Source organism: Artemia franciscana, chromosome 15, assembly GCF_032884065.1.
Source record: "Artemia franciscana chromosome 15, ASM3288406v1, whole genome shotgun sequence".
Lineage (NCBI taxonomy): Eukaryota > Metazoa > Arthropoda > Branchiopoda > Anostraca > Artemiidae > Artemia > Artemia franciscana.
The window spans coordinates 18,968,162-18,994,897 of NC_088877.1; the positions used below are offsets into that span (position 1 = coordinate 18,968,162).

The 26,736-nt window shown below is 35.4% G+C and overlaps 1 protein-coding gene across 4 annotated transcripts in view; it reads left to right on the top strand.

Moving 5' to 3' along the window:
• The window catches only part of LOC136036139 (netrin receptor UNC5C-like), a 216,043-nt gene that overhangs the window by 90,635 nt on the left and 98,672 nt on the right, over nucleotides 1-26,736 (top strand). For 2 of the 4 annotated variants that reach the window (XM_065718169.1, XM_065718170.1), the window contains 3 exons: nucleotides 12,613-12,762; nucleotides 21,924-22,074; nucleotides 26,107-26,294. In XM_065718169.1, coding sequence (XP_065574241.1) covers nucleotides 12,613-12,762; nucleotides 21,924-22,074; nucleotides 26,107-26,294 — 489 coding nt within the window. The remainder of the gene's footprint in view (nucleotides 1-12,612; nucleotides 12,763-21,923; nucleotides 22,075-26,106; nucleotides 26,295-26,736) is intronic. The other 2 variants (XM_065718171.1, XM_065718172.1) reach the window with 1 other exon arrangement.

A 26,736-nucleotide genomic window follows, 5' to 3' on the forward strand; every position in this document is an offset into this window, starting at 1 on the left:
TTCACTTAGCAATTTTGTCACTCCTATGGTGTTTAATCTTGTTTAGCCCTTATGTATTCTCTGAAAATTTATTAACTCATAGATACCCATTTGTTTCGTAATCAAATAATGTAACTAGTATTTAAGCTGAAACTGTGGGTATGGTCTACGTCTCTACCGGCATATTGATATAAAAGTTTCACTCTGGCATTTCGTAGTTTATAATTTCAGTTAATTCCTCATCGTGTGTACTGATCTAACTTCATTCAGTGATCTTACATATTATTGTGATGTGTAATCAGAAACTTATTTATGGTGCTGGCTGTTAACCATGATTTTGTTTTACATATCAAAATATGACGATGGTTATTCAAGCAATTGTGTTTGGAATGCAAATAAGACCTTTCTCACAGCGCTGTTAACGAAGGTAATTGTTATTATACCACTTGTACATATGCAGTCATATACAGAGGAAAATTTGGAAGAATGTGATATTCGGATAGGGAGGGAGGAAGGTGAATTTCGAAAAAATGCCAATAATGTTTTAATTGTAAATATGGCCAACAGCTGAATTTGAGAGAAACTTGTAGTAGCCTATATTTTATATTCTTGGTGGTATGGAACTGAAGATCCGTCATCGCCATATGCATATACCTTGTAGACCTATGAGAAAGGTTTTAGAAAAGTAAAGTCAAAACTATAAGTGCACATAGGTCTTAGTCTTGGAAGGGAGGGAGAAAGTATTTTTTCTTGGGGGGATTAATTACATTTAAAAGTCATTTTTTCGGTAAAAAAATTTCAAATTTCCCCGTGATGATGCTCCTTCGGGCTAAAAGTTTGAAGGGGCCACTCTCCCCTATCCCCCTGCATGCATATATGTCATCGGGTATAAGCATAGCGAGTATTTAGGGCATTAGTTATGACAATTGGCCATTGCTTACAACATCTGGCAGTCAAACATGAAATTTGGCACTCTCGTATTTCCTATGCGTTGTGAATGTTACCTAACAATTTAATTTAATTTGTTTCCAAATATATTGGTTGTTTGTGTGGCAATTGCGCCTGTCCCCGCTCCCCCATCTATTGGAGCAGATTTAACCCTAGGCTATTTACAAAAATGTTCTGATTTTGTTGGTTTGCATTATTTTTTTCACTTATTTTACTGATTTTCACTTATTGATGTAAAATAATGCCAATTTAAAAAAAAAAAAAAAATCAGCGAAGTTCTTCATATATCCATGAGCTTTATCCAACCCCATTAGGGATGAGGGGTGGGACGTAATTGTCATGATAGCGGCCATTAATTTGAAGCAGTGTTGAATGGAAAGTCGACTGGTGCTGCCAATTTGCTATCGTAGGGTTTCCTTCAAACTTGGAATAAAGATGCAAGGTTACCCTTTTCTAAAATTCAAGTTAAACCAATGGTTACCGGCCTTTGTCTCGTGGATAGGGTGCAATTCTGGGGATGCTATCTTGCATGGTCTTTGGTTTTTTCGACTCTTGTTAATGACCTATTCGAGGGGTCTCAGACTTTCAGAAATCATGAACACCAGGTGGCGTGTGCCAAACGTGGCAGCTTTACCCCAGGTGTCAAAACACAGTGAAACACGAACTGCTCGAATATATGCAGCAGGTAGTGGAAAGTGGGTGACCCCTTGGATTAATTGTTTATACGAAGCTCCAATTTCCGACTATTTCTGCGTGTGAGATACGCATAAAGCGTTTTGGAAACCTAAGAATCCTCACAGTAGCGTGAGAACCAAACAAGATTATAGAAAGCGGATTGCACCAATCGATAGGACATGCTTAGTTTCAGAGGTTTAGCTGTAAATACCATTTTGACAAGAAAAAACTTCTTGTAATTCCTTTTTAGTTACGAAAGCAAAATAACTAAGCAAATAAGAATATATATGACATTTCAGCTTAGGGGATGTAGCTGTTGACTCTCATTGGTGTAAACTGTCCTTAAAAAAAATTATCAAAAAGTTTAATTGATGACATAAGACTGGACTTAAAGTGATGACTTAAGATTGGGCTATGTTAATTTTTCGTTTCGACCTTTATGTGAGGTGTATGGTTTTAAGTAAGTTTAAATTATTTCACTCTACTAGCCACATTAGTACCACAAGTTTGTTTAACTTTTGACTGAAAATTCTTCTCTTTGCACGCCCTCAACAGACTTTCCTGTTTAAATAATACAAGGTTCAAAATGTTTCGAAAGTAAATATCAAACACAGTGGGAAACTTACCTTGGATGTCACCTACAGACCACAAAACATAATCACTGTTTCTAAATCCCCCCTTCTGCCAGAAGTATTTACCGCGGGGATTGGAAATGACAGGTTTAAGCTTAAGCCCACTTGAAGAGAGTAATTTAAGGTACTCGAAATACGGAGTAAATACCTATAATCGCTATGCTGAATAGCGATTACAGGGACTGATTTGGGGAGCTGGTCGACTTTTGAACAGAAAATTTGGAAGGGAAGTAATATTTGACGGTTCGGTAAATGTTACAGTTTTTTTTTTAGAAAATGCTTGATTGAAAAACCTTTTATTTGTGGTTAGTATTAGTCGATAAATGGGGAAAATGCCGTCTGAATGCTGTATTGTGTAGGAGTTACAGCTACTGACTTGGGGGGATGGTATGCTTGAATTGAAAAGCTGTATTAAATCCACTCTTTTTCAAGACTCTTTCACGGATTTTATTGCACAGCATTTCTAATTGCATTTCCTAACATTAAAACACTGATTGAAAGAATAGCCTGTTAAGATTATTTTCCATTTGCAGTAAAGCAAAAGTGACAACTTAACGTTCAAAATAACGGCTGGTCCTCATGAACTAGGGTTGTCCCCTCATTTATGGGAGAGTGAAAAACTAGATTTGAACAAATAATAAAAATCCAACCGAGACTATTTTTTAAACACAAGTGAAAAAAGACACTAAACATTCAAACGAGCAAACTTAAAGAGAGGGGATCTTAACCTCCCACTTGTAACGATTAAACGATTGCTTGTACTCTACTGAAAATTGACCACAATGCAACAAAAGCCTAATTACCATGTAATATTGATTTGAAGAAAATTACTGTTGAAGTACTTTCATATTATCAACAAAACTTTCCAACATGTGCTGTTTTCAACAGAGTGCAAAAGACACTTTAACGAAATGAGCGGGGGTTAAGAGGGCCAACAACCCGCTCTTGACTTGTCTTTAGAAACACTTGTTTCTACATATATATATATATATATATATATATATATATATATATATATATATATATATATATATATATATATACATATATATATATATAGAAACAAGTATTTCTAAAGACAAGTCAAGAGAGGGTTGTTGGCCCTCTTAACCCTCACTCGTTTCGATAAAGTATCTTTTGCACTTTGTTGAAAGCAGCACATGTTGAAAACAGCACATATGTGAGTCGAACAACTGGCATAATAAAGAAAAAAAGTATTCTATATTAGAATGATAGGAAAGCATACGACCGTGACTGTGCAGTAGAGAAATAGTCGCTGAAGATTCCCGTTGCATAACGTCACATGATTGTTTTCAGATTTGTGATTGGCTGGAAGTTCTTGCCATTGCCATTATTTACAAGGGTCGCCCTTTACTTACTGTTCATTAAAATGAGCAAGCCGGGAAAGGAATCAACATGTACATTATTGCACAAAAACCTAAGGAGCATGCTTATAGCGTAGTTTTAAACGGTTATTTTGAAAACTGTTATTTAAGCACATTTTGAACGCTATTACCAATAAGTTTATTTATTTTTCAAAGGACAGTTATTTTAGTCAATCGTCACGCTCTTAGACTGTTTTACGGTTGCCGTATTTTCTTATCGCAATAGTGACCACTATACATTTTAAGGCAGTTCTAAGGGATCATACATTTTATTATTGCTGGCCTATATAATCTACATATCTTGTTGAACCCTCTTAATCCATTTCCAACTTAACATTATTTTAGGAATCTTAATTGTAACATCATAATTCAGTTTGCTTTGAAACCTCTCTTAATGCCTAATAATAAGACATTCAAAATGCTACTTGTCCTGGTTAAACTGAATTTATCGTAATACAGGAGTTTTTTAAGAGTATTCTAATAATTCTAGAATTTCGTAATTCTAGAAGTATGGGTTATTTTTCTCTTGAATTGCAATCGGGCATTTGTGAGGCTAAATCCAGATGGCCCTGTTATCTGCGGGGATAACGAAAGAATTAACCGTCCTTCAGGTCGGGAGAATGTTTTTGTTCATCTATTAAATAAAAGAGTATAAAAAAAAGTTTAGAACTTTCAAACTTAAAACCGCCAGAAATTACTATGAATGAATAAATCAATCTGATGGAAAGACATAAATTACAATTAACAATGGAGTCAAACTTAAAACGAAGAGAAATTACCGCAAATAAGTGTGGCCTCAATTGACAAGAGCGTTTTTTACAGTTTTATTTTTTTATTGAAATGTTTATAAAAAAAAAAAAATCGAAGTGCTGCACCAACTTCAAAGAATGAATTTTCATATCAGAGTATTTGGAACAATCAATTTACTTTTCCAAAATAATATGCCGTTAATTCTTCGCAATGCTCCCTTTTTTCAATCCATAATTTTCTAATTTATAGAAAAATTAATAAGCCAAACGAAACTTGTAATTTCATATCTATCTATCGCCACTAGTTTTTAAATATACGTAGATGTGTATCTATCTAGTTTTCAGTATAGAGTAAATAACGCTCTAGCCTTTTAGAATTTGAGGAGAATGGCAACGCTGGTTATCTGTGCGAATCTCTGTTCTTTTTAAATTTGAATTAAGTGTTTATTCTTAAAGAAACTTTTTTTTCTTATTTAAAATCATTTCTTCTTTTATAATAATTTCTAGTGGTTTTAGGTTTGAGTGGTTTCTAGTGGTCTTTGCTCGTTTAAGTCGATATCTTTTTAAGTCGTTAAATTCGATATCTTTTTAGGAAAACTACTTTTTTTAGTTTAATCTAAATGTGAAAACCAATCCGCATTAGGGAAAGTGAAAGAAACCTTATGTTTAATGCATCACCCTTAAAAACAAGTTTGGCTATTTAAAAAAAGTTATGAATCATTACTAAGTACCGTTGATGTTCAGCAAACGACTTTTGCTTGCTTTTTTTTCTCTATTTGGTGAAGTTGATCTATTCTCGACATTTCCGGTTGCCATTACAGCGACGTATTAAAAAAAAAGCTGGTTTTAAAAACCCATAAAAAGCCGTGCTAAAATAATTAGAGTACTGAAATCTCTTTTTTAAGCATTTGTTTAAGTGTACAATTTTGCTCAAGGAAGCAAAAATGAACTGTTCAAAAAATACTCCATAGACCGCTGAAACACAAATAGTTCCTTTAAGAAAATACAATGCCTGCAAATATCACCTACTGAGAAAATAGCTGATTTTGTCGGTTTTCCACATTGTAAGTTCAGAGACAATGGGAAAAGAGGTCCTCAGCCGGTACTTACGTGTTATAGCGACCATTCTCAAATTCTTGATTTGAGTAAAACTGGTTTCTTTCTGCATTCGGAGACAGTTAGCTTAGTCTCAATGAGGTAAACTTCTACATTGGTATATTTTCATTACGTATTTAATATATTGAGTTGGTTAGGTTTGATATTTAGTATAATGTATTCTGGGCGGCCTGCTTTCCATAATTCTCTGTTTTAGTTTCCACAATTGTATTACTAAAGTATTATATTTTTATAATATTTTGTGATATTTCATAAAGATTGACATAACTTTACTTCTTTGGTGTGGTCGCTATAACACGTATGTACCCCTCAGCCTTTCAGATCAATTGCTTGGCCTTGAGTGATGCTGACCATTCTTTCATGTTTAAAAAAACTGTAGTTGACTGTTACTTATCCTAATTTTATATTCCTCTAAACCGCACCTTTCTTAAAGACAACATTTCAAATCAAATATTTTTTCTGCAACTCCTGGTCTCGGGCCGCTAAGATTCAGCCCAAATGAGCTATCATAGATCTCTTGGAGTTTTATGAATATACCAGATGTTTTCGTTGCTATTATTTAAAAATCAACCTCAATTATTATTTATTGCATTAATTTTATTATGATATTTTAAATTTCTCAAATAATGTTCCACTTCAGTCGTTTCATAAAGAGTAACCCTCATTAAATGCTACAAAAAATGCCTGTATATATAGTATTGTGCCTACATGTAGAAATATAAATTATGTAACAATATGTTGGAAAATCATTCATTTGAAACTCAGACTTGATATACTTATGCTGCTACTATGGTACATTTTTAGATGTTGCTTCATGTATATTCTGTTTTAGGGAATTTGGTTTTGAAATTTTGATTTCGAAGTTAACTTTGCTACGGCTAAGCTCTCTTGACATAAAAATGTGTTTTTTTTTCTCCTCAGTAAAACTGAAATCATGTTGGTAAGTGCCTCACTTCACCCTATTATTATTTTGTCAGTAAATAATGCTCGTCAATGGACATTTAGCAGATCTGGTCCATGTAAAGTAATCGCCCTTCAGCAAATTATTCTAACATTTATTGATGTCGGGAAAAGGACATTCCTGTTAGTAAACAATGACTTGGGTCAGATGCAATTCACAAACTCAATTGCAGACAACTCATCAACCATCAATTAATGTCATCTTGTCAATCACATCGCCAGTTGAGCAATGTCTGCGAGCAATAAAAACCTTTTGTGGTTGCTCAGTTTATCTCTCCACTATTCAAGAGGGGTTATTCTAAATGAACAGAAAATCAAGTTGAACTATTCAACAACTTCGATGCAGGTTAAGATAATTCATGAGGGTGAAGGGGAAATTCGATATTTAACGGCTCAATCAGACTATCAAATTACTAATTCAATTACATTCTTGTAGGGGATATATAAGGAACGTACGTTCCCAATTCCCAGGACTCGAGTAAATTCAAAGATAAAACCTGGAAAAGTAAAACCGTTTTAGAAACCAATGTAGTAACAAGGATCATGGGCACTGACAGAGAGGGACCAAACAGGAGTTAGTACCCTCCACTCTTTCCCCCCGGAACAAGATTTTGAATGTGTTAAAAGAGGAAAATTGGAAGTGGTCTTTATTTAATTCTGGTTGGCAACTCCTGTTAATACTCGCCATCAACCGTGGAGGAGTTTCTTGTGGTGCTCTTGACCAATATAACATAAGTTAGGAGGCTATCCGACATTTCTCATCGTTTCTCCAAATAGGTGTTTGTCAAACTGGTTTTATCGAATTAACTATAAAGACGAGTTATGTCGCAGCCGAAGATGCCGACATAATAGAAATCAAGCTGAACTTTCTGTTTGTATATCCTTTTTTTGGTTTGTTATTTTGAAATAGTATTACCTGATGAGATACGGTTAACGTTTCTGTTTAGCTTCAAGTAATGGTCAAACTTAAATCTGCAGCCCACTTTAGCTAAACCCGATCTTGTGACCTTTGTTAGCTTTTTGCTACCCTCCATCCAAGCATTTACGCAGGACAGTTTCGTGACTCCTACGATGTGTGTCTAAATTTTTCCGTCATGTTCATTTTCAACCTTTTCATTCCGTCAACCTTTTTTTTGTAAAGCATTGCCCCACCCTACCCAGTCCGACCTAGCTACCTTTTTTACAGCAATTGTTCATAGCTTGTTAAAAAAAAAAAAAAAAACTATAAATTTTGGTCAAGCTTTATCAACTCTGAGATTGTCGTCTTGATTGCAACCTATTTTAGTCATTTCAACTACTTTTGGGGTTTGTTGATTTGCACCATGGTTGTAAAGGCAGGATTTGAATTTCATATCCTCTGTGAAGAAGCCAAACTTGCACGGGGTATTGTCGGATTTTTACAGTCAGCTTTTTTTTCTTAAAACCACCAAGAAAAAAAAGAGGAAAGAGTTGTCTGTTCCAATGGTCCACACCCTTCAATCAAATTCGATTCGTGGTGAGAAGTCACCCTCCCAGCAGGCAATTTCATCCTCTCACTATTAATGCGGGGTTCTCTACAAATACAGTATATTGACCATTTGTAAGCGAATCGTGTGACATTTTTACATCTAATTTTTTATTTTAATATTTACTCCTCAAAAAATAATCAACTTGAATTTTATGCAATAATTCAACATGTGTGCACAACAATTCGTAAAGTCGATGGGTACTTACGTGTTATCCCGACCACGCTTAAGAAGTTTGATCTGTTTGAAATTGGTTTTTTTGCGTGCACTCTCAGATAATCAGCGTAGCCCGAGTAAGAAAAACTACCATGCAGGTATATTTTAATTAAATATTTAGTATGTAGAGTTGTTAGGTTAGGCATATAATGCGTTTTGGGCGGCCTGCTTTCTATAATTCTCTATTGTAGTTACCATAATTTTATCACTAAAGTGTTATATTTTCACCATATTTAGGTATATTCATTATGATTAACATAGCTTCACATCTTGAGTGTGATCGGGATAACACGCAAATGCCAGTTGGTGGTATTTACACAGCTTCGTTTGAAAATCGTACTGTAATAGTAACTTTCGTATCTGCTGAGTAACAAGGTTAAAACCAATGCCCTGAAGTCGCGTTTTTGTCTGGGTTTAATGAGCACAACGCCAAATGAATTAGCCAATTGAATTCCGTTTTCCTATTCTGTGTTGAAAAGCTTTCTTGCTGTTTCATCGTTAGATTTGCTTTCTGATTTGCCCGTTAAACGCCAAATGTTTAACGGGCAAATCAGCTGTCGATCCTTGGAAGTTTTCTGGATTTACTAAAAACATCTTACCATACTGACTTTTCTTTCTTTCTTTCTTTGCTCAAGGACTTGCGGAAAGTTGATTTTGCTATGAGCCATCTCATTTCGTAGACGGAAACTGCGTAACATTCCCTGTTCGAATATTATTTATCACGTTTTTTATCATTCAAGGAGGGCGTTGTAATGAGTGTTTATCAACTATGACCCTTCTAACCCGAGCTTTCAGTATTCATTGAAAAATTGCAGCCTTTAAAAGCTTTTTCAAAATTTATCAAGATGCAACATCAATCCGTGTCAATGTTGTCAGAAGTAACAAACGAGCGTATTTTAGCTAACATCATCCAAGTCATTTTAAACTGTGATAGGATGTTGGTTTTGATGACAGATTAATACTATATTCATAGTAGATTATGAATGAATCATCGTTGGGCTTGTAGCAAGCTATGCAACATATACGGCTTCTTATATTAGTTTTATTGCGAAACTCTAATTCATGTAGGATAGCCAAATGTTAGGGGTATAAATTCGAGACGTCTTTAGTATACCTGTTTTCTTTTACATCGCTGTGTTTACTGAAGATGGCTGAGAGGGATCAGGTGGGCCTAGGCAGAATTTACACAAGAATTGTTTTGGGAGTGGATATTTCAGAGGGTGGAAAAAGTTCTCAACGCAAGGTTGAGATGATGCTGTGGATAGACTGACTATAAGAAACATATAATTAACTTTTGAACACATTTTTAAAAATGTGTGGACCCACGGGCTTGAAGTCCACACTCAAAATAGCCTTATATACTAGCCAGATTTAAGTTTTGCCCTCTTTTTTCTTTCTTTTTTGTGTCTATCAAGCCTTTTCAAGATGTGACCGAATCATCGTAAAAGCTTATGGTTCACAATTAGAGTGTAGGACGTTTATACTTTCTCTCTGAGATTGTGCTGGTTAGACTAGGTTGTAGATTGAGTGTTTGGCACTGCCCGCGTCAGTGAATGCTCATAATAAAGTGAAAACCTATGTGTAAAATGGTGGCCAGGCTTAGCAACCGCCTCGCCTGTTAAGAAGAAGAAGAAGAAGAAGTTTATTCAATACAATAAAATACAAAATACAATTCAAAATGGAATTACAATACACTTACTCCCCCTCGAAAGGCTCCATGGCCAGGGATACAAGGGGGATAGAAATTTTTCTTATATTTTAATGCTGCTGTAACAACTATTTTGAACCATCAAGAAATACAACCGCAAACTTATATCTCTGCTTCTCGCTCTTCCCATTCATAATAAAGAGTACAGAACACAAGGTCTCATGATGCTTCCTTTTTTTTTTTTTTTTTTTTTTTTTTTTTTTTTTTTTTTTTTTTTTTTTTTTTTTTTTTTTTTTTTTTTTTTGGTTGAGGTTACAAAACGACGGGGAACAAAGAACATGCTCGTTGAACGATCTACTATGCGGTGCTCCTTTTTATTGTATAATCAAACAGTTCGTGGTAACGAACTGTAGTAAGGAGCGACCCGGCTCAATAGTAACCAAAACTCTAAACAATGAAATTTTCATACCAATAGCTACATCAAAAGGATCGCGTTTTCATGCTGATTTTAAATATATAAGTTTCATCAAGTTTAGTCTTACCCATCAAAAGTTACGAGCCTGAAAAAATTTGCCTTATTTTAGAAAATGGGGGAAACACCCCTAAAAGTCATAGAAACCTAACGAAAATCACACCATCAGATTCAGTGTATCAGAGAACCGTTTTCTAGAAGTTTCAAGCTCCTATCTACAAAAATGTGGAATTTTGTAAATTTTTTTTTGCCAGAAGCCAGATCACGGATGCGTGTTTTTTTTTTTTTTTTTTCAGGGTGATCGTATCGACCAAGTGGTCCTAGAATGTTGCGAAAGGGCTCATTCTAACGGAAATGAAAAGTTCTAGTGCCCTTTTTAAGTGACCAAAAAAATTGGAGGGCACCTAGGCCCCCTCCCACGCTAATTATTTTCCCAAAGTCAACGGATCAAAATTCTGAGATTGCCATTTTATTCAGCATAGTCAAAAAACCTTATATCTATGTCTTTGGGGACGACTTACTCCCCCACAGTCCCCGTGGGAGGGGCTACAAGTTACAAACTTCGACCAGTGCTTACATATAGTAGGCCTAATGGTTATTGGGAAGTGTACAGACGTTTTTAGGGGGATTTTTTGGTTGGGGGAGGGGCTGAGAAGAGGGGTATATGTTGGAGAACTTTCCATCGAGGAATATGTCATGGGGGAAGAAAATTTCCATGAAGGGGGCACAGGATTTTCTAGCATTATTAAAAAAAAAATAATAAAAAATAAACTTAAAACGAACAGAAAGTATTACGCATATGAGGGGCCAACCTCCTCCTAATACCTCGGTCTTTACGCTAAAGTATTTTTAGTAATTTCAACTGTTTATTCTACGGCTTTTGTGATTCAGGGGTCATTCTTAATGAATTGGGACAAAATTTAAGCTTTAGTGTAAAGAGCGAGGTACTGACGAGGGGGTGAACTCCCTCATATATGTAATAAAAACATGAGAATACAAAAGTTCGTTACGTAAGCTAATTTATAAGTTATGTATATCTTTTACTAATAAAAACATTCGTAAAAAATTAAAAGTTCTAGTTGCCTTTTTAAGTAACCAAAAAATCGGAGGGCAATTAGGCTTCCTCCCCCGCTCCTTTTTTTCTCAAAATCATTTGATCAAAACTATGAGAAAGCCATTTAGCCAAAAAAAAAAAAAAATATGCAAATTTCGTTTTAATTATTCCTCTGCGGAGAGCCAAAACCAAAACATGCATTGATTCAAAAACGTTCAGAAATTAAATTAAAAAAAGACAAGTTTTTATTTACTGAAAGTAAGGAGCGACATTAAAACTTAAAACGAACAGAAATTACTTCGTATATGAAAGGGGCTGCTTCCTCATCAATGCCCCGCTCTTTACGTTAAATTTTTTTACTGTTTTAAAAAGAAAAGTTGAGAGAAAGGGCCAAACTTTAGCGTAAAGAGCGGGACATCGATGAGGAAGCAGCCCCTTTCATATGCGAAGTAATTTCTGTTCGTTTTAAGTTTTAATGTCGCTCCTTACTTTCAGTTGAAAAACTTGTTTTTTTTATTTAATGTCATTAGTCTTTAAAACTGTCGAAGTAATATTCTAAATTTTGTAGCAGGTTGGAATGACCTGCCACTAGAACTTTTAATTTTATTTACGAACGTTTTTATTAGTAATAAATATACGTAACTTACGAGTTAAGTTACGTAACGAACTTCTATATTCGTTTTTTTATTACGTATATGAGGGGGGTTCGCCCCCTCATCAATTCCTCGCTCTTTACACTAAAGTTCGAATTTTATTCCAATTCTTTAAGAATGACCCCTGAATGACAAAGGCAGCTTAATTAGAATAAACAGCTCTTTTGTAATTCCTAAAAATACTTTAGCGTAAAGAGTAAGGTATTGAGGAGGGGACGAACCCCCTCATATACGTAAAATTTCTATTCGCTTTAAGTTTTAATGTTGCTTCTTACTTTCAGTTGAAAAAAACTTGTTTTTTATTTAATTTCTCATTGCTTTTTTTAAATAATACTGGAAAATCCAGTATTATTTTCTGGTATTATCCAGTGTTATAAAAAGAATTTCCTTCATGGAAATTCTCTTCCCTCATGATAAATTCCTCCATGGAAAGATCCTCCCACGTAATGGGAGGATCTTTTTATTTCCAATTCCACGTAATTGGGTAATTTTTAATGGGGATTTCTGAAGTAAAATTTATTGAAGGTCTTTTTGGGAATCCTCCCTGTACATCGACCTTAGTTTCTGCTATATCCAGTGTTATTTTCAGCGTTGTGAATACATATTTTCCCGATTTTTAGGTGTATCTCGAGTTGATTCTGATTTACCCCTCTATGTTGGCATTGGAACGGGGATAATTCTCTTGGTGGTTCTTGTTTTCGGCTTGCTTTTATTCAGGTTAGCAAAAAACAAAATTCAGCATTCTCCGATGGTTCCCGAAAAACCAACAGGTAATTTTTTCCTAATCTTTTTTTTTGTCTTTAACGCAGAATACTGAGGGAGGGAAACAATCTATGATTTGTCTAAAACTTTCAGCAAAAGGAAAAAGTTACACGAAGAGAAGGGCATTTCATTTGTGTGCAACTTTCAAATTAAGTATCATAATAAAAACTAGGGATTTCATCCATTACAATAGGAAATCTTAAACTGAATAGTTTTCATCAGAAATCTATTTCTTTTTTTGCTCATTCAAGCTGTCTGTCTCTCTGTCTCACTTTTCTCTCTGTTCCTCTCACGCTATCTCTCCTTTCTGTATCGCCTAAACATCAGTTGTTCGATGTTCTTTCGTTCAGATGAGCTTTTGCTAAAACCTGAGGGGTTTCCAATAACAAAACCGTTTTACCTTTCCTACTTCACGTGTTTCTCTTCCGTTTTTGCCGTAAAAGAGTTTTTGAGAGCTAGGATTGTTTAACTAAAGTATATAAATGGTGTTAATACAAAAATCGTCAGTTACCACAAGTTTATATTCTAAGAAATTGTTTCTTTGATTTAAAATAAAATGTTTTCTGCTACCCTTCTCTTAATCGTGTTAATACCATAACCCTCCTCTTTTAAAGAGGCGTTCCAAATGTAAAAAAAAAGTGTACAAGTACTTATAGCCTTTTAAATGTTCTTGTTGTTTAGCGAAAGTCAAAATTCCATCTTCTCCATCAGATTGAGCTCCGATTATGCTTTTGACCTTAAGTCTAAACGCTGTCTATGCCGAAACTGGTAGGCTTTAGTGCTATGTTCGCCACGATTTTACTTTCATAGAAATCTTTATGTGATTTTCCATCACTTGATTTTGTCAAAGATCATCCTTGTCGGCCATCCTAGGGCCAAATAAAAGCAAGTCGTCGTCGATGGGATGGGAGGGTGTCGTCAGGAAATATTTAAGGGAAAATGAAACTTCTTGGGAAGTATAAAGAGGGAGGCTATGAATAGAATGGGATGGAGGAGGGATGTGCATGGCTGTGTTGGCCTCAGGCGGCTTGGTGCTGCAGTGAGTTGTTAGTAGTAGTAGGAGTAATAGTAGTAGATTCAAAGTAAGATCTTTTCTCTTTCACTTTTTTTATACACGTTTCTAATGTCTGCTTGAACACTGCTCTTCTTAAGAAACGTTTCAAAAGAATACAAAAGAACTTTAAATGGATCTTTAGATGTTCTTCTTGCTCAATGAAAATTAAAAGGTCTAACTTTTCTATCAGACCGTGAATAGCTTCAGTTCAGATTGTTGAATGAATTGGCATGAATTGAATGGCTTGGTGCTGCAGTGAGTTGTTAGTAGTAGTAGGAGTAATAGTAGTAGATTCAAAGTAAGATCTTTTCTCTTTCACTTTTTTTATACACGTTTCTAATGTCTGCTTGAACACTGCTCTTCTTAAGAAACGTTTCAAAAGAATACAAAAGAACTTTAAATGGATCTTTAGATGTTCTTCTTGCTCAATGAAAATTAAAAACTCTAGCTTTTCTATCAGACCGTGAATAGTTTCAGTTCAGATTGTTGAATGAATTTATTATAGCTATCGTGGGGAAATCAGCAGGGGATAATATCCCGTTGAGATATGAAATTGCAGGAACAACTTTCGGACAGTTAGATCCCTGCCTCTTTAACGACGTGTCCTGCAAGGGTTTGACATTTTATGAATGGGAATTAAAGTGAAATTTGACCCGGCTTATGTCTACATCAAAAATGCGCACTGGTATTAAATGCGATGCTTGTTGAATTTATGTTCTACATAGGGGTCATAAATGATCAATGTTTTATATGTAGCTAAAATACCTCTTTGCGTGCTCATAAAAAGATATTGGTTATTCCAGTGGAAAAAAAGTACTAGGAGCGGCTCGCGAACGACCTCCTTGATGAGGTTGTTTTGGGAGATGAGGAGAGTGGAGAAGCAAGTTTGTTATTTAAAGGGATATTTGACCAGTACTTGTTCTGTATTGAATAAGAGTATAGAGGGTACTGCAAATTTGTTTTAAAAGCGAAACAGCACTACTAGCGCAATAATAGGAAGTGATCGTAATAGGAAGTATTGAATTGAACTGTTTTATTTGAACTGGAGTTCAGCCGGAAGGATAGGATTGGCAGAGCTACGTCTGAAGGTGGGACAAAGTGTTCTGCCTCAGTATGTTCTGAAATATTTTAATGGCGAAGGTAATATACCTTGGATTGAATGAATAATTTTAAGTTAACCTACACTTTCTGGAGCAACACTAATATCAGTAGGCAAGGCGATAGACCAGAGTTGGTTAAACTACAGCCCACGGGCCACGTGTGGCCGGCTACAGGGTATTATGTGGTCCAGTGCAAAATAAATATTGCATTTTTACTATCTTAAGTAGGGAAGGAACAGAAGAGGACGTACAGAAAATAGGAGAATACCGTCCTGAACAGGAACAGAACAGGATGTACAAAGGATAGGAGAAAACCGTCGTGAACAGGGAACAGAGAACAGGACCAGAACAGAACAGGACGTACAGAGAATAGGAGAAAACCGTCGTGAATCCCCCATTTTTAACACGTAATTGCATTTACCCATACTTTTTACTGGTTTATGGCTCTATTGGAAGAATAGCTGTTCCCTGCATTCCAAGTATGTGGGGGGAGGCGATTTGAAGGGACTGGATTAAGTATCTCTAGCATTTTATCAAACCAGAATGTGTATGTATGTACACCTGGCAGTAAGATAATAAAATCGATAATTGGTGCACCGGGTCTGATAAGTGTTAAAAAATTAATATAAGAGTAAATTTAGTCAACAGGTCATCTCTTTTTCCTAAAACCATGCTGCTCTTATATTAATAGTTCATCTACAGCATCTTTTAATTTAATTTATATCATCTTGCTAAATTATTTGCTCCTTATAGAAGTCAATCTAATACCTTTGTAATCAGTACTCTCACTCTTATTACCTTCGTTATGAAGGGATTTGATTCTATTCTCTCTAGAATCAGTTGGTGTGTACTTTTCGTCAAAAATCATATTCATGATTTACTGTATCTTGCATCTATGTTAAGTATATGACTTTAAAAACTCATTTACCATTCTATTAGTATTTGAATCTTCATTATTCTTCAATTCTTTTATTACAGTGTCAAATTTGTCCCTGCAGGATAAATCTTCCTCCGGTTTTAAATTAATGGAAATTCTCTTCCATTTCTTATATCATTTCTTACAAGTTTATCACGGTTATTATATTCTCAAAAGTTCGACCTGATGGTAATTCCTTGATGGTAATTGAGGCCTTATCGCTATCTTTAACTGGAACAGCTCTTGATGAATTTCCTATATCAAGGCACGAAATTAATTGCACATTCAGCTGAGAAGTTGCTATTCAAGGATTCCATAATTCACATGCCCTGTAACAATAGGCACATTTTTCTGTACAGGCATAGTAAGGAAAGAAGAAAGCAGTTTCATTCACCAGTATCTGAGTCCTTGGTTGGCATTGCTATCCAAGGAATGCAAATGTTCTTTTTCTTCAGCGTCATGAAATCTGGCTCATTATGCTAGAAAACACTACCTAGATGTATAGGCTCCTGCTTGGGAATCCAGAATCCCTTCTTATATTCGACCTGAAATGGCTAAACCCCCCCCCCCTCTAAAAAAGGATGTTTTGAAGGTTATAAACACTTAAAAAGGGCCTGGGTATATCACCTAGCGAAAAATAATGGACCCTGAATCCCTTGGGATAAATGAAAACTTGACAACTGTGCTTTAGAGTACTGAAAAATGATGTCGATTGTGAACACTGTATTGTTTATCGTTTCTTTTTCGTCCCAAAAATACGAGAAACACTGCTGATATTTATTATAACCTCTGACTCCCAAGTCGCTTGTTTTTCTTCATTCAGATTGGGTAAATCTAAGCTCTCACAAATCATCATAAAATCAAGGCTCTATTCACATGGAAGCAATTCAATCCTAATCCAATTCCCTAGATAGTCAAACTCGATATTCTTGGACTTTTTTTGATTTACTAAAAGTCCCAAAGAGAAATGAATGTTGTGTTGATTGCAGTATCCACCGAAGCAAGGAGGGAGGTTACAAAAAAAAATGGCCGAGTTTTACAGAAAATAAGATAAATGTGTACGGTTGATAGTAAATGCTTACTTTTAGGCTTTTGTGCATTTCAAAATACTTCTAGGTTGTGTAAATGGATGCCTTCTATAATCAAAAATATGCCACCTTTCTTCTGAGGAGCTTCCTCTCCTTGTGCCACCTTTTATCAAGGGCAAAAAAACGTACACAGAGGTACGAAGCTTGGTCTGATCGTCGTGGGGAGGAAACACCTTTGAAAGAATACGTTAAAATAGCCATATCCAGTGCTGCACGTCCATCTGGAACCCTCTCCCCATGTGGGTTGTTCCTTCTAAGTAAGTTGGCTAATTAAAAAAAGGCACTAGGTATAGAAATTACCTTTCAAGGGAGCCCTTAAACGTTATTTTCCTTGTCGTTTAAGGCAAGGGACTGTAATTTTGTTTTGTAGGGTTTTCAGCCATGATGATTTCAGCGTTTGTTTCGATCCGACACCATTTTTTATGGTTTCAGGGTATTTTTGGAACTATCATAAATTTTTTTTCGAAATAACATTTTACCATTAAGATTAATCAATATAATAGTTATCATCCTGAATCAGCGACAATTTTCAGCTGTTTCTCACTAGCCAGTTTTTATTAAAACTTGTTTTTTTTTAATTTTTGGCTACTATTGGCCGTGGTTTCTGTACTTGGTTGTAACAGTTGCAGCTTCTGCTGCCACCATGATTAGTTGATTAATTGATCAGAGAAATACATTTAACTGAATGGTTTTGTGTTACTATGGGGCCGTGATTTGGGCATGTATAACTACTGTAAATAAAAAATGATGGTAGTTGTAAAAACTGAACAATTATGACATAATTTACTTCATAATCTACCTGAAAAACAGAGCTTGTCCGGAAGGGTACGTTTAATAACCCAGAAAAAAACTTTCATATTCTAAAAAATACGGGAGAGGAGGGATAGATATTGGTCAGGAAACAAAGAAGAGAGAAATGTGAAATATATTTCACCTACCGAAGTCCAGATGTCAGTTACATACCCCAGAACAGGCCTTCCGAAAAATAAGAATAATGAAATTCACTTTCAACCACTATCAACCACCCAGTTGAACAATAGAAGAAATCCTAATGCTGGATGCAACCCTTTATATTACTCTTCAGACACGCATGAAGGAAAATTGTTCTTCCTCCAGTTGTTATCCATATGTCCCTTTGACCTTCAAGAAGCCTGCAAAATAAGTTCTGAATATTTATCTTCCGCATCACAAAGAACAATTTTTTTTGAAACCCTAGAGTCGAAGCATTGACTGATGCTCACAGGCCTCGAGAGTCGATCTAAAGAACTCTTGACGGTTTTATTTTCTTCCATTAGAAATATTCAATAGGAACAGATTTTATTATCACCATTTGACGTCAGTAGACAACAGACAGTAGTCAACTTCTTAAACAATTCACCTGTATGTCAATTTAAAATGAATGTTTTCTCTTTGCTTATCAAAGGAGGCAATATTTTCTAACGAAACATGCGAAGACTGCTGTTAGTTCAAGAGAAAAGAAATGAGTCCGTCAATTTTTATTTTTAGACTGGAATTTTCTCAGTGTTCTTGAGACGTGGAAATAAATAAGAAGTTTTTCTATTTTCTTGAAACAGTAGGTTTTTTATCAACCATTTTTCCAGTGGATAGAAATCTAATAAGGGTTTCTAAGAAGGGTTCTTTTGTTCCTACTGGAACAAAAGTAGTTTACAGCACCTATCCAAAAGAATATTCCATTAGAAAAGGTTAAAATAGCAATATTAGCCTCAAATTTGTAATCATCAAGCCCAAAAACAACTAAATACTAAGAGTGATAGAAGTAAAAAACCATTTGTGAAATGTGTACCTAGTATATTTTGATTAAGAAATCTAAGTAATATCTAGAAAGCACGGGTTATTATTTTTTACGAGTTTCAAAAGTAACGCACTGGATTCAGGTTTTAAAATAGCGATTATATTTTTCGGTATAATGAAGATATTTTATGCTACTTATCACGTCGTTATTTTGTCGAAACTCCATTGCTTGGTCGAAACTCCAAGCCAAACTCCCAGTTTTGGCTCAAAGAAATAGATCGCCTTCATTAAAAGCTCTCAAAAATACCTCTTAATAACGTGGCAATTGACTTGGTAATGCTCGCATTTAATTTAATCTGTTCTAGAGGGTAAATGGGTAGATCTCTTCGTGAATATTGGTCAAGTGAAATATGAGTATATGAAAGTAAAGGGGGAGTACCACAGGGATCAACTGTCGGACCGCTGTTATTTCTTGTACTATATAAATGACCTGAATAGTAGGTTATGTAAATATAACGAAGCTAGGATGCAGCACGGATTGTCTGAACTAACCTCACTTGTTTTGCTGATGATACACATTTTACTATTGTTACAAACATGGAAGATGATGTGCAAATTATCCTCACAATTAGAAGGCAGTATTAGAATTAGTAATCACAATTAGAAGACAATTAGAAGGCATCGAACGGTGGTTGCGTGTAAATTAGCTATCAGTTAACCATGGTAATATTGAGTTTTGTTTTGTATGGAAGATTGCTAAGTACTACACACGAATGTGGAGTATTCGTCTTGTGAATGACATCCTTCAAAGAATTAGCTTTTCTCCAGTATTACGTTCAGTCGTTTAGTCTACGAATGTCCAAGCTTTCAGACCGACGGTACTGGTGGGAAAGTTTCCAGGAATGTTGAAACACTGCGGAAATTGAAGCATTTTTATCTTCTAAATGTTGTAAGAGTGATTTATTCTTCGCTGGTTCATTCATATTTAATCTATGATATGAGTGTTTGGTCAGCTACTTTTACTGAGTTTGTTATACCTCATACAGCCCTGCTGAACAGAGCAATGAGAGTCCAATAGAGTCTTAGTGGTGAATACTGTTACAAATCAGCCCGTACACGGTACGAAGAGTTAACAAATAATGCTGCTTTTTGGGGTGAGTTAAATTTAAGTTGGTCAGCCTATATATGACTTGATTAATTGTCAACCAACGGCATAATTTTTGCCAAATTGATTTGGTACAGGTTTGGCAAAATTGCCAAACCCCCCACAACCCTCTGGGGAAGATTTGCAAGCTATGAACTTTGCCCGTTGCTTGCCCATTGTATTGTATTAGGGGGGGGTTTGCTGATGTTGGAGGATCTTTCCATGGAGGAATTTTTTGTAGGGGAAGGTAATTTTCCATAGAGGGAGGGGGGTAACTTTTCCGGCATTGTCTAAAAAGGTCAAAAATTAAATTAAAAAAACAAGTTTTTCAACTGAAAGTAAGGAGCAACATTAAAAATTGGAACAAACCGAAATTATTAGTCTACTTATGTGAGGGTTTAGCCCCCTCCTCAATAATTTGGTCTTTATGTTCAAGTTTTTTTAGAGCTTTTAGAAAAGCTTATTATTCTAACTAAACGGCCCTTGTGTTTCAAAATTCATTCTTAGATAATTAGAACAAAAAATCAAGCTTTAGCATAAAGAGTGAGCTATTGAGGGGGGCAATCCCCCTCATATATGTAACAATTTCTGTTCATTTTGAGTTTTAATGTTGATCCTCACTTTTAGTAGAAAAATTTCGTTTTATCATTTAATTCTTGTCAGGACACTGATCCCCAGTAACAGCAAAACACCTAACACATGCGTCTTGCCGAAAACTGAATCTTTAAATATACTGTATTCCATGAAAGCTATGGGTGATGGAAATATGCTGACGCTCAATGGTTTAGCCAAGGGAGAGCCTGGGGATCCAATTCTTCCCTCAAAATAGGAAAAAAATTAAACTAGAGAACTTACTTTTTTATAATTGGTTATAAAAAATATTTGAATTTCCCCTTCCTCCACTAAAATGAACTGAACCCTATGCAGAAACGAAACAGCCTAAGCCCTAAGGTGGCTTCTAGAAAGATGCGTTTAAAAACTGTTAGTCCAATCTCCATGAATTCTTGTCGTGCCAGACATAGAGTAGCTATTTCCTCAGTGTTGAAAGATTTTAAGTAAATTGGGAACTGTGTCAACCAAACACTTCTCTACAGAAATGAGTTAATTGTGCATTGACAAGGTTTTCAAGAGAACAGATAAGTGGAGTTTTCCTGTTTTCAGACAACTCATGCTCTTAAATACATTTGCTCATTTCTAAAAATAAACAGCTAATAATTTTGTCATTTGAATTGTTGAGGATACGTGTGGTGCCTTACTTGCCGAGTCGTTAGCAGTTATTGATCGACTTATGATTTTTTTTTCGTGGCAAGATGAATATAGAAAAAAATGGCCAGTTAACTGTGTTTTTCAGTAATTGCAGACTTTCAAAATCTTTTCATTTTTCTTTTTCCTTCTCTCTTGACAGATTAGTGTAAAATCTGTAACCCAGTCCCCGCTCCTGAAATAATAAATTCAAGAGATGTTTTTTTAATTTATTAATTGCATTAACAATTTTTGACTTAGTCAGAGGTGGAATAGAGGGTCAAGACCCTTCCTAGAAATACATGTTTTTATCTATTAGTCTTTGTCTTCACGGATTAGATTAGGTATGTTTTAGATTAGGTATGTGCTATTTGTCCCTCTCTATTTCATAATAACGAAAAATTCACCAATATGTCGTATTCTGCCTCGTGTTCTACCGTCTGTATGGCTATGAACCTGCCCCCTAGTCCTCCGTGCCTCCTAGTTTATACAAAAGTATCCATTGACTATCTTCTTGGGTATATCTCGCATAAAATGGATCTCTTAGTCATCTTTAATTTAGTGTGAAAATATAAAACTTGACGTTGATTATTCAAACCTTTAATGGGGGAGGTAGTGATTGTTGCGAAAACTCCTCCTGCCTAAGTGGCCAGAGAGGCTATTTCTAGCAGATTAGCATGGTTCTCGGAATTATGTCTTGCAACTGAGATTCCCTCGTGTCTGGTATGTCATAATAAACGTTCCTGCTTTTTATGGGCATACGGTGTATCATAACAAAGTAGGGAAGCAATAATAGTGTGGCAAATTATCTGTTTGAACCAAAAGCTGATTTTATAATGAACCATTCAAATGTATATTTTGCTTTCCTTTCAGGTTACGTTATATCAGGTTACTACCCTTCTCCATCCGATAAGCGAAGTTTACATTTGCAAGATTCAAGCCAGACAATAGGTCTACTATCTAAAACCAATTTGACAGTACCATATTGTGAATATACCTACTCAGAGCCTGCTTCCTCCCTGACGTAAGTTGAACATTTTCCAATTCAAAGCTCTTTTTTTGTCATTCGTCAGCTTTTACAGTTAGAAGTATGATATCGAGACTTTCTGTTAGGAATAGTTTCAGGTGCTCTTTTGGTGTCTTTAAGATATTTCCTCCATTCATTCTTTCCATGACTGTCTCCCCTAGTGATTACTTGACCAATAAAAGGGAAAGGAGTCCACTCTAAAAGTAGAGTACAGTAGAAATACGAAATGGACACAAGGGGGAAAAATAATTGAAAAGAGTAAATCTGTAAGCTATGTCGTCCACCTAACCACACAATAACTTGCTTAAATTTTATGTCACGCTGACCAAGGCTGTGGAGACCCGGGGTTACGCTCAGGGGGTATATTTTTTTTTGTATTTTGTAGGACTACTGGAATTGCTTTCTTACAACATATTTTTTCCTGTTATAAATTGTTTTCTATTAAGCTCAGGAACATAATGCGTAACGTTGAAAAAGTCATAATTGTGCTGGACCTCTCTAAACTCTTCTTCTCGTTGTATATGTTCTCCTTGCTTCTCCCCTGTGTCGTTAGGCCTGCTGCTTCTCACCTGTAGAAGCAAACCGTATGGATCCGAGAAGTATTTATTTAAGCTCGGGTTGGGAAACTGTAGCTTTTGAGTAATCTAGGATTCCTTCTTTTAGTATGTGGATCAATGTTATATGATGACTGCATCCTTTGTTAAGATCTTGTTTGGTGTTAATATAAAGCGAAACTGGTATCAGATTTGGAATTATATCATGAAGTTTGTTAATTCTCTAACATTAAGTAATTTCGGTGACATCTACCGTAATAGGCTGTCATAAAAATGACGGTATTGTATCTGCATTTCATCCACTACTTTGTAATCCTAAAAGAAAGAAAAAATATACAAGTCTCCTGTTCTTTATGGCTTTGGTCAGTTGACACCATGGTTGTTGTTCTTAACTAAACCAGACTCAGACTTTCCCCTCCTTAAAGACCCACTAGAGGGGTTTAGAAATAGCAAAAATGACCTATTCACATTTAGTTACCAAAAAAAAGGAAAGAACTTACGACAGTATATATAAAACAAAGTGTTTGTCCTAAGATACTTTGAGATCTTTCAGCTCTGCATAGGAAATGTATCCACTCTGAATGATAGCGAAGTAGAACAGTAAGTTTGAGTCAGGAGGTTACGTTTTACCACATCTGCTCCTATTTTGCTTCTGACTTTTTTCTTTTACTCTGTAACTCCTTACAATGTGAGATGTCTATTCTTAGAACACAACATGCCTTACTAATTGTTACTAATGTTTGGAACCTATAGATGTATTATTTTCACGCCCCAGCGTCTCATTGGATCTTCAAATATTTAACCATATTTTACATAAATTCTCTTTTACTATCTTTTATTAGTAGATCTTCAGAATCCTTCCCTTGTTCTTGGCTTTCCTCATATTTTCGCCTGACATTATCCCTAAGCAATCCTAATGCATATTGTCCGTTACTTTCGTTAGTATGTGAGCTTCGTTCCAAATTTTATCATTTTTTTTCTTGTCTCTGGTGTTCTTCAACCGTCCCTTTCCTTATCTATGCTTAAATATTTCTTTTCCTTCTTAAATATGTTCCTGATGCCTAAGTCTTATGATTTACCTGCATCAAATATCCCTTCATAAAATTTCTCAGCATATCCTTCAGAGACTAATAGCGCCACAGACAAGTGGCAAGTGATTAGGGCATCTTTTGTTCTTCTACGGGGAATATTTTGCAGAATGGGAAAATATTATTTAAAAGATAGTATAGGTGACGAAAGAGAATTTTCAAGTAGACAAACTAAGAATCGCAAAAAAAATGTTTTAAGCATTTATCTTTCTCTTTCCGTGTAGAGCCATAACTGCCTAGACATGTCAATGTCTATTAATTTTAATTATATCCATCTATTAAAAGTGCAATAAATGCTGAACTCAGGCAAAAAAAATACGATAAATACTGAAGCTCGTGCTTTAACCGTTTTCCCAGTCATAACATCAAAGGGCCAGAATACATGGGTCAACGTGTTCCTCCATTAAATTGGCTATCTAACATAACGATTCCGTCCACACAAGGCCATTGGATAGGATTGGATGACGCTCCGCCTGCCGTTGGATGGATAACGCTCCGGCTGCCAAATGTCATTGGATATCGTCAACCTTTAGGAAGCCAAATCTTATGATCAGATGACTTTTGAGGTTTGCAAAAATATGGAAGTGAGAAATCTGTGTAAGCATCAATAATCTGTTTTAGAATCCCCAGGCGAGGCTTTCTCCACTGCGGTGTCATAAGATAAATCTTAAAATGGTCATCTTGAAATGTATATCCGACGCCATTTGGCTCTGGGGGTGGTAACCGGGAAGATAGGAATTGAAAATCTTGTTTGAGCTCTAGTTAGTTTTGACCCTTAAATAGGCATTTGAACTCAGACTTTGCGACTCCTTTCTCAATTCGACCTTAGCATCCGTTTTACATATAGATCCTCAAAGCAACAAAGAAATGAGTGACACATAGCTCTTTACTACATTAACGCTATTGGTTTCACTATGGTCTAGTGAAACCTTCTATGGCAATGATTGGTAACTAAAGAGCGATTACTCTCAATAGAAACCGAAGCTCTAAAAACGGAATTTGTATATAGATCAAAATAACGTGTTTTTTTATGGTGCTTCCGAATATACAACTTTAGAATATCATATAACAAAAAATACGTAATAAAAAGTTATACAACCAACATGTAATAAAAAGTCATTCGTACAAGAAAATTGGCGTAATTGTGGAAAAAGAGGTAAACACCTTCCACAAGTAGGAAGCTCTTAATGAAAACAATGTTGAATTAAACAGCGTCCAAGGAATATGCCTTCTGCGTGATGGCTCCCGAATTTGCAGTCTTGAATTGATAAGTAACACATGGTGGCATGTATCCCTTCTCTGTGTTTCTAAAATTCATGTTGTCAGTTGATATTCACGTTAAAGCTTTTATTGTGTTAGATGACAGACAATTACTGACCATTGTTTAATTTCATAGCATTGAATTTGGGTGGTCTCTTGGTTTCTGAGATATTTAATGTGCCTGAAAGTAATATTCGGAATAGCAAAGCTCTCTATTTGTTGAAATCTACCATCTTTAATATCTATTCCCTAGAAAATGAAGAGAAAATTAAACAATTCTTCCGTCCTATGATTTTAAGATTTAAATGGAATAAGAAGTCTGCACAGCAAAATTTAAGATTAAAATGAAAATTCGTGATATTTCTTGGTGAACTTAAAAGTTCTTTGTCTTAGATCATGAATCCGGGCATATGCATAAGATTTCTTTCAATGGGGCCCACGTTTAGCACAACAAATTCCAGAATGTTTGTTTTTTGGAAACCATTCAAATTCGTTAGCAGAATTATTGGCAGGCCGTACCCTGAGCCACCCAGTCAACATATGCCTCGTCTTTAACCTCCTGTACCCTTTGGAAACCTTGTAGCCTGTATCAGAACCACTTTTTTGTTTTTGAAGAGGGGCTGTAGCCAAGAATTCTCCAGGGGCGGTGGTATCCCTAACTCTCTTCCAAATGTAGTCTTTAGCTCATATAGTTCTTCAAAGAGCTCTTTGATTTTAATTTTTTTTTTCTATCTTCCAAAATCTCAAAAATCTACCTTACAGGAAGCATTGATAGACACTTGCGAAAGGATTTATTTTGGACCGTCAAAACTCAAAAACCGTTAAAATATTTCAAAACTTTGGAAATTGTTGTGGGTATCGTAAAAATCTCCAAATTTCAGGAGGGGCAGAGGCCCGATAGTCCCTCATACTACATACATACTTGAGCAGAGAAGAAGTTAATCACTTATGAAATCTCTTCAAATATTTTTGGAGCCTAGGCTTAAGACTCGTATTTTAGAATATTTAAAATTGGCTGAATTCTACTTCTTTTAGTTAAAGAAACATGAAACTTTTCATTTGTTTAAAATTTCAAGTAGTTTCTTAAGATTGTTGATTGAATGTCCTAAACCTGTAATAATTTTCAGATCTCATAATAGAAATGTTGTATTATCTCCGTCTTCAGAGCATCTTTATGAAAGTCCACATGTTATGGCCTTTCCAAGTGGCTTAGGAAAGGAGATCAGTCAAAGTCCGCTCCCTGCACCTAGTCCCATGAGTTCTATAAATAAGCCCGAATCTGATAGAAGTCTTAGCAGTACTCTTTCGTCTTCCTGTAAGTAAATTGTTATGTATGTATTTTATGATTTTTGTTAATATAATATATATATTTTTCATTTTCAAATTTGTTTTTGTTTATGCTTGTTTCGTTTTAGACGTTCCTTTTGCTTTTCTTTTTGTTGCATTTTGGTATGATCTTTTTTTTTGTTGCCTTCACACGTACATGTTATTTCCGTTTCATTTTATTCAAAAATATTACTTGATGTAGATGGAATTTTTAATGATTTTGATTAAGGACCCGTAAATTAGAAGTTTCTCTATTTTAAGTTATCAAAAAACAAGCACCTTGAAAACACCTATTATCTCTGGCTGAATTTCCCTTTGAACAGCTGATTTCAGTCTACTCTGCAATGGGGATTGAAATTACTGCCATGAAAAAGTATGGTTTCGTCAAACGCCATGAACATACACATGTAGGCCTTCTCTGGTGAACAAAT